This window comes from Homalodisca vitripennis, chromosome 1, assembly GCF_021130785.1.
Source record: "Homalodisca vitripennis isolate AUS2020 chromosome 1, UT_GWSS_2.1, whole genome shotgun sequence".
Taxonomy (NCBI): domain Eukaryota; kingdom Metazoa; phylum Arthropoda; class Insecta; order Hemiptera; family Cicadellidae; genus Homalodisca; species Homalodisca vitripennis.
In genome coordinates, this window is record NC_060207.1 from 27,518,147 (window position 1) to 27,530,218 (window position 12,072).

Genomic DNA, 12,072 nt, shown 5'->3' on the forward strand with positions numbered 1-12,072 from the left:
TGAAACTTCTAAAAAAAATTATGCTTGTTTACTTAAAATGAAATTAAAAAATAATGTTTAAATCTGTTGGTCTACATGTTGCGTAGTTTTTATGCCTACGCTACGACATGCAAGCTAGAGTGCACGTAGTACCTTGGTCGAAACAACATTTACATAATTATTAACCAATACATATGACAACCAACACATATTTAACTACCCACATGTCTGTAGCTTTTGTATATGTAGGTTACTAATACAATACGAAGCTCACCTCTCACGTACACATTCGCCTAATTTCACAGCTCTAAGTCTCTACAAACACTAAACGCACGAGAGTAGTTAGCAACCTACCTACCTATACGGTTTTAGACGCAATGACAGTGACATTTGGAGTTGCGAGTGCGGTGTTGCCAAATGGTCTAAGTTGTTTTTTGCGCGCGGTGTTGCCAAACTTAACTTACTAAAAATATAAACAGTATTTTTAAATATATGGTTCAAACCAAGTTCTTTTTAACAAATATTAAGGCACCGGATTGGGGTTTGTATGTATATAGTAGAATATTATCGTTGAAATTTGTTTTGTAATATTGACTATGAGTAGGCAATCCTCCTATGAGTAAGGCACCTCCTAGCCGCGGCGCGGCGCCCCCTTGGCCGCAGCGCCCGGGGCGACCGCCCCGTTCGCCCCCCCCTTCGGACGGCCCTGTATAAGAGTAAAGAATTGAAGATTATAATTCTCTTCATAACTGTCTTTCATCTATTATATAGTTAAAATCAAATATTTAATTTAAATATCCTTTAAACAGTTTTTAAAATTTTCGAAAGTTATTATTTTTTTATTTATGCCCTTTAATAAAATCGATTCATATGTTGCAGCATTTGATGACATTCCAGATAGAGAGAGGAGCAGTGAACAGGTGGTTGGGAACATCAGCAATATTGAACTGACATTATACATTTATGCGGTTTACACATACAGTCTAAGTGTATATGAAATCCAACAGTTAGGTCCAAAATCAACCTCAATGGGTTGGAGGGAGCAAGCTTTAAAATGTAATATAATCTGTGAATACGAATGAGTTATCAATATTTGACTTACAGACAGTCTTGGTGGTGAGCTTGGTGCCGGTGTCGTAGTCTGCACCCAGCAACTCTATGTCAACAAAGGGGCTGGTGGTGCCACGGCCGGAACGAATCAGATGACGGGCTGCTATCACCTGGATGGAAACAGACACAGGTTCCACTCCCAGCAGGCCACTGGGTTCTGTGGGCTCGTAGTCAGGATGGAACATGAAGTCCGGCCGCAGCACGTAGCCACAATTACCATTCAGCCGGAACTTGCTTTGGTTCAACTGCATTGCTTTATCTGTTTGTGTAAATATTTATCATATAAAAACACGTTCATTTCATGTCCACTAAACATATAGTATATAACTATCCTTAACTACCTCATTCATAAACGATTAAAGTTATAGTTGAGATATTTTAGGAGATTTGGGAGTTATCTTAAAAACAATCTTACCAAACTACATTTTTTATTGGAGTTTCTTTAACAAATTAAATGTATGACTCCACTAAACAACTCTTTACTTTACAGACATAACATACCCGGTGTTTGGTAGTTCAGTGCCACCATCTGACAGCCAGTGTTCCATATCGGTACTGGATTGTAGTTGGACGAATCTATTCTTTGCCCTTTTGGATAAACTCGACTAAACTGAAACTGAGGATTTTTTTTGTTTAGAATACTGCGAGAAATTTACATGTGAAATAATTATACAAGTCAATATTGAAACACACTTTAAACTATAGTTTTACTAAAAAAATAAATTCTTTTTTCACATAAACATCTTTTTAATTCTTCAAGGTACCAAAAAGATAGTTTAGTTTATTTAATTTATTTTTCATATTTGATTCAGTTTGGTATTAACATTTGGGTCAATTGATATAGTTTATTGGTATATAAAAATGTTGTATATGTAAAAACATACCATTATGAATTGTTCAATTAATCAGCCTATACTTTGAAATAATTGAGTCATTGTATATCATAAATTAATAGCCACTGTATTACCACAATAATAATATATAAATATTTAATATATACTACCTGGTGATATTTCAAAAAGAACTTGCTCTCTTGCTGACAGATTACTTTCTCTGCTTTTGTTTCTGGGAACGAGGACATCTCATTGTATATAAAACCTTTTTGCCGTATCCTCTCCATATTGAAAGCCACAGATCTACAGTAAATTATTAAATTAGACATCTCTTTGGCAATCCTCCAAGTGCGTTCCATTTCTTTGTTTTGGCTTTCCTGTAAAAAATAATAACCACATATTTATCAATCGGGAAAAATTATTTAAAAAATCATATTTTAGGAACAAATAAAATTCGTATAAACCGATAATGCTTATATTCAATAGTAGATATGTAAACTAATATTTTTATAACTGTATATTTTTTACAATAATTTTAACATTTAATGATCAATTTACAAATACTAAATACATTATCAAATAATATAAGTATTAATTATATTATGTTACCATTGTTGAGTACACTATTAATTAATTGAATCTATTCAGATTATACTATTAAGTGTAAAGGAAGTAGTTTGTTCTAAAAGATGTAAAATACTAAATATTTTACACCTCATGATTAAACTAGTCTTCACTAAACTTTACTAAAACACTGTTTTAAGTGAGCACTAAAGTACAGTAACAAGAAAGAATTGTTGACATACTCTGACAATGGCAGTCTGGGCAGTCTCTTTGATGGCTGACATCCACTCGAGAGCCTGGTCACGTGTAGGAGCTGCCACCTCGAATGCTGTACACATGCTGGGCACCTGTATCCTCAGTACCCACTCCAGTCCTGGCCGCCCGGTCATTGCCAACTCTACCACAGCACCCATCACATCAAGACTGCCCTTCTGTAGGTTCCCCAGGAACATGGAGTCTGTCGACTGCAACAGGCAACACAAATTAATTTATATTGATAGCATTGGTTTACCGTAGTTTATATAATAATAGTTGGTGCATCTTGTAAAATAAGAATAGTGTTCCAGATCATAGAATTTTCAGATGTTCAATAACGTGTTCACCACATGTTCCCTGTCTAAGAGCAGTTAGTCCAATTTTCAAAGATTTGAAAATATTTCATGTTAGTATTTAAAGAAATGTCTCAGAACTAGACGTATTGGGAAAAGAAGAGGAAGTATGGTCCAAAAACTACATCAGCAAAGGAGGCCTACTGCCTAGAGATCACAATATTATAATTCAGAAGTGTTTAAGAACTCTTAAGACTAAGATGTTTGATAAACATAGAGAACTCATTAATCTTAATAATCGAGAAAATCTCGAGAACTAAAGATTAATATTCCCAAGAGAATCAACAGGATTGAAGACAAAAAATATTCATGGCTGATAAATACGGGGAGTGGCTGTGAAGATAGAATCAAAACCTTTGTTGGATACAAAGCCACGGACGATTTACAAAAGTGACATACCATAGAAATTTCAACAAGTAAGAAGATTTAGAAACCAGATATCACACATGAAGCCATAGAATCTACACATCCAGTAAACTTTGGATTATGAATTTAGGACAAAGAAGGTTCTGGAAATAATTGGGCAGCTAAAAGAACAATGCTATCATGAAGTCTACTGGTACCCGTCAAGAAACAATAATTATGATCTTGGATTTGAAGTGCTATTATTATACACGAAAATTCAATATTTGAGAGATGCAAACATCATACAAATCTAGAAATCCAAGGATCAAGAAGCTCATATTGAGACCAGTATAACAAACTTGTATGACAGACCCCTTTTAACTTACTCAGGAACTGTTTAACTCACTGAGAAACTCAGAAGGTAAGTCAGATACGTCATGGACAATTAAATAAATTTAGAAAAAAGAAAAAATTTAACCACCATGGACAATCATTATGCTTAGATATCTGAGAAGTAATTTCAGAGAACTGATACACAGTCTTCATTTGTTGTTTGAATTTTTAAACATCGTTAACAATGTCAGAAATTACAGCACATAGCCAGAGGTCACACAATATCTCAATTACTACTTACAACTACTGTGAAAGCAACAAATGAAGGAACAAACCTGTGAAATAATTTGTGTCAAAAATAAATATTGAATAAAAACTTATGTTTAAAAATTAAGTTATTTATAGTTTTGAAGAACCAAGAATAAATCTTACTTTAAAATGTAGTTATTTCAGAGTACAAAGTAATCATAGGTTTCAGGACATTAAATATTCTCAGAGACAAAACGATGTGTAGCTATTTGAGGTCATATTTAGGTGGTAATATCTTATAACAGCATCACCTCTTTTCATGAAATCATGTTAATGGCAATCATGATTAAATTTTAAACTATCTTGATGTTTAAAGATGTACATACTGAGATCAAATAAGTACAAATTAATAACAGTTTGAATTTGTAACTGTAAAAAGGTGGTCTGCAGTGATCCCTTGGACCTGCCTTAATCATGACTCCAATCACTTTCTTTTCCAGAATCAAAATATCCTGAGTGCTGTTACAGCTCCCCTACAGAATCAAACCATATCTAAAGACAGACTGGAAATAATAATAGTATCTGTCCTGAAGTAGTTTTGCAGAAATAATACACAATTCAAACTTCTATTTATACAATATAAAAATAATCTATATGTGGAGTCAAAGATAATAATTGACTATCTACATGAATTCCCAAATATTTGCAAATTTACAAATAATTATCTATTGGCGTTAGATGGTTTTGTTTTAAATTAAATATTAAAATGTGTTTATTTATACACCTTATTGCCAATTTTAAATTTATGTAGGTTGGCTTACAATCCTTTAAGACTTTATAAGGAATCAAAATGATATTATTCCTAAGATTAGTTTCTTATACCATATCCAAATAAATATTAAATAAATGCCACTTTCGACAGATTTTTATCCATGCACAATAGCATTCTATGTGTGACTCTTAATTAAATTATATTTTAGTGTAAATTTTACTTTATTATTTATAAATCTGAATAACAACAGAATGAGAAATTATTGATGTTTATAACACTAAATCCAGAGGTCCACTTTTCTTTATACTTATTAAAGATGCATAACGGATCTAATTGTTTTGGTCTTGAACTCAGAAACTCAAGATTACAAGTATGTCAATTAACCAGGTGAGCTATCCAGGACCTTTGATAAATGTGGTCAGTTTATACTGGTTGTCCAGTTTTGTTTTGGTTGCAAGATTGATGAAAGATTGTCTGATGATGATGGATATAATGAATTGCCTCATACTATTGTTATCAGCTACATCAGATAAGAAAGGTCTTTCTTCTTTCTTATCACTAAAGAATTGCAAAAAACTGGAACTAACAAAGATTTTCAAAAGGTTTTATTATATTTTATACTTTAAAAAGTTAGTCTTAAAAGTACTACCTCATAAAATGGAGCACTAAAAAACTGCACAATTTCACACAAAACTACTTTTACACCAGTGAAAACCAATAAAGTTTGAGAAGCTGAAATAAGGCTCCCCATTCCAGTTTTACCCAGACTCAGCAACATAATATGGTAAGAATATACTAGTAAGAGGAATATTAAACGTATCCATATTTAAATACTTTTATGTAACTGAAATATTCTGTGAGTGCATTATATGTATTTGCTTCTACAAACATACAAACTTGTAACTTGATATGGTAAACAAAATTATTTTAGATGGAAAATCTACTTAGTGATTTTAAAACAAGAAAATAAAAGTTTGGGCTTCATTTATCAAAGTAAAAATATATTTTTCAATAGTTGTTAAATTACTAAATATAAAAAATATACTGATGTGTCTACTTAATTTTCAGAAATTTGTTTGTTATAAAATAAATCTCCATTTTCTGCAGTATTTGGCAAGCTAAATATAATGTAAAGTATTTTGAAGTAATACACTGTCATCTCTGTCCTGCTGAGGCTCAATCTCCTCCACGTAGTTGGAGGGGAACCAGTGCTGTCGTTTCCCACCGTAGTCCCCCCTCCACCACCCTCCATCCTGCTTGTTCACGTTGGTGATAATTGCGTGTTTACAGAATGACAGTTCATCATCATGGCGAGCCTGGTAATCGTATATGGCTTTTACTGTGATCTGGAACACCAAGAAAAAGGGATATAGTACTTCTAAGTTTTAATTAACTGTTTTTATTTTAAATGTAGGTACTTCGTTTATAAACTTCATCCTGAGCTGTGAATACTAAAGATATATGTATATATATATATATATATATATATATATATATATATATATATATATATATATAATAATAATTTTTCTTCCACTAAAGCAGTACCAGAACTGCATTCTGGCACCAGTACATCCCTAGCATGTGGTTATACTAATAAAAAAACAATACTATATTAATATAATAAATAATAATTCTAGAATTAATACTAAATACTATATATTAGTTTAAACATTAGATTTTTTTAAACTGTATCAACCTAAAAAACTAAAAGTTCTAGATATGGCAATGTCACATTTGGGGCACAAGTGAACTGGTAACTCGACTCACAATTGTTAGCATAATCGTTTGTATTTTTTCATTTGCTTAAAGTTATTTCAAACTGAATGACATATTAAGACAATCGCTTAAATAATTGAAATCAACTTAGTACAACAATTAGGCCCACACTCATTTTTATGCTTTAAGTTCAAATTTGAGTGTCAGGAAACTAAAATGAAGAGATCATAAAAAATATTTATTTGGTGACCAGCAATAACAAATAAATAAACTTAAAAATCTAGCAAACTGATGTATGAACTAGCAAAAACTAGAAATGTAGAAAAATTTTTATTCAAAAGTTATAAAAGACCAGTTATAATTGGAATAGATATAAAACATACATAATGAACTTTAATTAAAATAAATTTTGCAATGAAATTTAATTCATAAATATAATTTATTATAACTTGGATTTGAAACTTATAAAATGTTTACACGAGACAAATCATAAATTTTAATTTAAAAGGCTTTTAATTTGTATCAAGACTAGCAGTATTGACAAATTTGATAGAAAAATGTAATTGTAATCATGAGGACTGTTGGAGTTAACCCCCGCTACATGATCCAAAATTAAAATTCTTAGGTAGAATCAAAAGGAAATGATACACTTGCATGAATGGAAAGTAGCTTTGTACAATATTTTGGCAAAAAATATTTTACAATAAAAATATATATAATAAATAAAAAAATATTACAAATATATAATATATATATATATATATATATATATATATTTATTTTATATTTATATTATAAATATTTATAATATAAATATTATATTTTGAATAAATTTGCTCTAATTGTCGCCCTATAGGAATAGATATTAATTTGACTTAATTTGTACCCTAAAGTTATATACTGTTTGTATTATGACTTCAATACTAAACTGAACGGTTAAAAAAGACTAATAATATTGTCACAATTTAATACTGCATACAAACTATTGCCTGCATAAGTGTTCTGTAATTAACTATTTTAGCTTTGATGATTTACTATGTGGTTTGGTTTATTGTAAATATGTAAAAAACTGGTTATAGCTGAGATCTGAAGATTGGTCCAAACTACTTGGATCACTTGACATCTCAATGTAATTTAATCTAACATTATTATAAACTTAACCTACCATTTCTTTGGTGCTGCACTCAGTACAGACATACGAACATGCATAAGGACACATTTATATGCATATATTTACAGGTACTATTTTATTCTATTCTAACATTACCATGTTGGTTAATTTCCCAACTTTTTCAGTGATAAAGCAGATCAAATCTTGGGAGTGGGCCAATTATTAACAAAAATGCTAATACATAAAACTGAGAGGGAATTAGTTTTTCTTCATCTTTTCCATTACATGGTTGTCGGGTCTGCAGAGATACAATGTTATTCTTATGTCATATTAATACCTTATATATTACCTTATTATACCTTATTCACATTTATAAAAATAAGAAAAATATTTTTATTGATATATTTAATCTAATTTTATTACAAACAATTCTAAATTCTGGTATTTCATTCTTCTTTAGTGCGTTATGACATACAGAAAGACAGTACGCTAGCAGTGAATTATTTTAGGCAGCCTGTAGGCTTCAGTTGAACTTTGTTTAATCATCTTAACAATTATGATAAAAAAATCAATCTTACCGATCAGTTCTATCCTTTACATCTGAAGTGAGATAAAGCTATAGAAAAATCATTCCACATCTAGATTCACTCCTGCTGTGATATGTATGTCATTTGCTATAGAAATTCGCAAGTATCAAATAGTAGGCTTTTTGCTGTGCCTTATTTAAAGTAACTGGGTCAAAATTATTATACTATGTATTGTAATAATAGTTATTGAAACATTGGGTTTCATTAATAATTGAAAATTGTACGATATATCATTGTACAATACAACAGCATCATACTTCAGACGTACTTCACTGAGCAGAAGATGAAACGGAGCTAAACTGAACATTGGCATATATTAAGTCTATAAAATTAGTGTTTTGCCTTTGAGGACAAGAATTACATTTTTCAATTTTATTTTATTATGTTTCATGTAAAAATTTATTTGATGTAGGTACTGAAATCTTTTTGTAGCACAATGAGTGAATATTTCCTGATAATAGAGTTTAAGTTTTAAACATACACACCACCGTTTTCCTGTTAGCATGCTTTGACAATATGCTACCTGTACCCTATCATCCTTGTTCTTTGAGAGTTTATTGTGAAAGCAATGTAATCTTTAGGACATTATCTTGCATAGAATGCAACAAATAATATCTTTAGAATAACAGATTAAATCTTCAAATATTCTATGGGACTTCTGTATAGCACTACTTGTAAATGTTTTTTAAGTGGAGCAGGTCATTTGCATACTTAACATTTGGGGTTGTTGCAAGGATGTGATCCAACTGTTATGTTTTCTTATTTTGTGTGCTCATTGAATTCAAGTAATTTTTGGTGTACTAAATTTTCTTTCAAAATTGGTACTTTTCTAAATATTATTGTTGGGTTATGTTTGCAAACTTTGTTAGTTGAAGCAGAGCTGTCCAATAAGCTGTATACTACTCTATGAATATTGTTAATATTACAAATTTCTAGGTAGTATTTTGTTAAAAACTTTTGATCATTGTGTCAAATTTAGATTGATTTGTTCCAATAGACCAATGAGATGTTTGACATTTAGCAGCCCTAATCAGCTAATTATATCTTTACAGTGATCATAATACCCTTGCCTATCAAAGAATTTAGGTTCCTTTTTATACACAAAACTACAATAATTGCGAAGAAAGGAAATTAGCGACCGTCTGTTCGTTTCCTGTCAAGCAGCTGACGCCCGCACATAGCCACAGCAGATGTCAACCATTGCACAAACATAAACACAGAAATGCGATAATTTGTTGATTTGGTAATTATCTACGCATTTCATAGAGTAAGTACGGCAATACGTTTTAGCAATCGGTAAATTGTGTACTGGCATCTTATTTTTGTACGCATGTTTGTACACACGCTGTCCGCGAGTATAAGCAGCCACAGGGCAACGCATTCACAAAAATACAGATTTGCAAACAAAATGTTATTTACAAACCTGAGATAATTCGTGAATAAGGTTATATTTTCCATTATTAAAAGAAAATGTAGACAAAAATATATTTTAGCGAATGGCGGTCTTGTATAAATTAATATTTCGGGAAAATATGAGCCATGTAGGCTCTAGTCTGCTGTGATTAGCGGTTCCGTTGACTATTAGGATCCCGTGAGTAGGTTGGCCTGCCGTGAATGGCGGTCTTGTATAAATTAATATTTCGGGAAAACATGAGCCATGCAGGCTCTAGTCTGCTATGATTAGCGGTTCCGTTGACTATTAGGATCCCGTGAGTAGGTTGGCCTGCCGTGAATGGCGGTCTTGTATAAATTAATATTTCGGGAAAACATGAGTCATGCAGCCTCTAGTTTGCTGTGATTAGCGTTTTCGACGTCTATTAGGTTCCCGCAAAAGATGTATGTAATTAATGTGTATCATAACTCGCGCTTTAAATTGGAACATAACTGAACGGAAATTATAGTTCCGGTGGTAGTATCGCCGTGGACAAATATTCACCTTTTTTGGTCTTCTTTCTTTAAAATTTAAATTCTTCAAAGTTTGACCTACAGGCGGCAAGTATGATCACTATTGTCGTGCGACAATAACTGGTGGGGCGCTACCTTTATTGCCATATAGTGTATTCCATGATGTGATCTAACCAGCGATCACATAAGACCAATAGATGGAGCACTCCTATTCCTACAACATTACTGGTGTTGAAGCCAGTGGCGGCCATCTTGAGAGCATCTAGAAACGCCAACCGCCGTCCAGAGAAGCTTACAAATTGCAGTGCGCGCGCATAAATAAATCGCCACCTAGCCCACTTAGGATTAAGCCAAAATGTTCAAATTTGGTGTTCGTATATCTCATAAAACACCGATTCCAATGGCGCAACTCAAATTACCTGTTTCGATCTCTATATAATTTTAATGAGCAAAAAACTTTAAAAGTTTTATACACATTTGCAATCGTAACATGAAAAAGTCGGTCTGTGAGGAATTTTTTTGTTTTTAGGACAGGCAAGTTTTGTAAGCGGGAAAGTTTGAGATAAAGAGTTGAATTATTTTTTTCATTCGAAACTTTTTTTTCTAAGACCAGTCGTTTTCCTGATATTATCGGCAGAATATAGGCGAAAACCCTGACCGCATCGCCCGACCTAAAACAGATCGCCTACACTCCAGGCCGCTCTCGGCTCTTAAATTAAAACTCAACATATCGTTAATTTAAAAATTCATTTAAATGTAATTAATTATTTTTAATATGTTAAACCTTTTTAAACCCCATTTATAAGGCATTCGCTTATCATTTCATTTAAATAGAAACTGTCATTTAGTGCAATTAAATATTAACTAAACTTGAGGCAATATAAGGTACAATAAAGTAAACCATTAGACATAGACTTATTATGTTTATAAATAATGTATTTAATATAATGGAAATTACAATATGAAAATTAGAAACATAAATATCCAAAGCTTACAATAAAACGTACCTCTCTACTGTCCTAAAAATGTTACAGTTTTTAATAAATGACTGCGTATTCTGCTTTTGTGTAATGAGGCACTGACATTTTTGCAGTGGTGATGTAGTCGCACTTTGAAGTATTGTTTACAAATAGCTTTTTTAACTAATATAAGGTGATTTACCCCAGGATCTTGTTCAAAACAATGCCCTCCTGGGAACAGATTTACACCGATACACTTTCATAACACTAAATTTACCATTCTGTTCCTCTAGTTTTTTCACAGTTGTCACGTCGCCTTTATTAATACGCAACTTTACTTATGTTTCACATAACAAACAAAGTTTCACAACACCTTCAGAAGGTTGTAAAAGTCCTCCTCGATTTTTACAACTTATCAAACAGTTGCGGTATTGCGTTTCCTCATTAGCCTGTAACAGCTGTAGGCACCCGCTACAGGCTATTTTATTTCTTAACGTCCTTACTATAAAACCAGAAAGGTACTCCACAATATGCGTCGTTACATTTGAAGTGTTTCCTACAATATCATAAAAATAGTCGAGATCTTCATCTTCCTTCTCATGTTCTAAAACCTGCCAGACAGCAGCGAACACAGTCTGAGCGCTCGCCACTAGGGTGAATCATCCCAAGGTCGCCGCCATTGTTGTAGCATCGCGCGCCAGAGTCGACTTCAACGGGCAATCCCACTGCTCCATCTATTGGTCTTATGTGATCGCTGGATCTAACTCCGAGTTAAAACGTTATACATTTTGAGCACAACAGGTCAGTCCCTATTACATAGGGCCTCAACTTCAGTAAATCTATATTCACGTAATCAAGGTACAACTCTTGGAACCGAAATCTGTGTTTATTACGTTTAGGCTCGTACTGTATAAATTTATTAATATTTTTAGAAGTTTTGAATACATTGGATGAAAGCTGAGTTTTGAATGGTAGACCCTATGTGTTGACCCAGATGT

General features: G+C 32.3%; 1 protein-coding gene across 3 annotated transcripts in view; it reads right to left on the reverse strand.

Moving 5' to 3' along the window:
* Nucleotides 1-12,072, reverse strand: part of LOC124358584 (1-phosphatidylinositol 4,5-bisphosphate phosphodiesterase gamma-1) — an 89,588-nt gene that overhangs the window by 12,512 nt on the left and 65,004 nt on the right. For all 3 annotated transcript variants that reach the window (XM_046810898.1, XM_046810891.1, XM_046810896.1), the window contains 5 exons: nucleotides 5,945-6,139; nucleotides 2,729-2,950; nucleotides 2,093-2,299; nucleotides 1,591-1,705; nucleotides 1,082-1,348 (listed from right to left, as the gene is read on the reverse strand). In XM_046810898.1, the coding sequence (XP_046666854.1) occupies nucleotides 1,082-1,348; nucleotides 1,591-1,705; nucleotides 2,093-2,299; nucleotides 2,729-2,950; nucleotides 5,945-6,139 (1,006 nt within the window). The remainder of the gene's footprint in view (nucleotides 1-1,081; nucleotides 1,349-1,590; nucleotides 1,706-2,092; nucleotides 2,300-2,728; nucleotides 2,951-5,944; nucleotides 6,140-12,072) is intronic.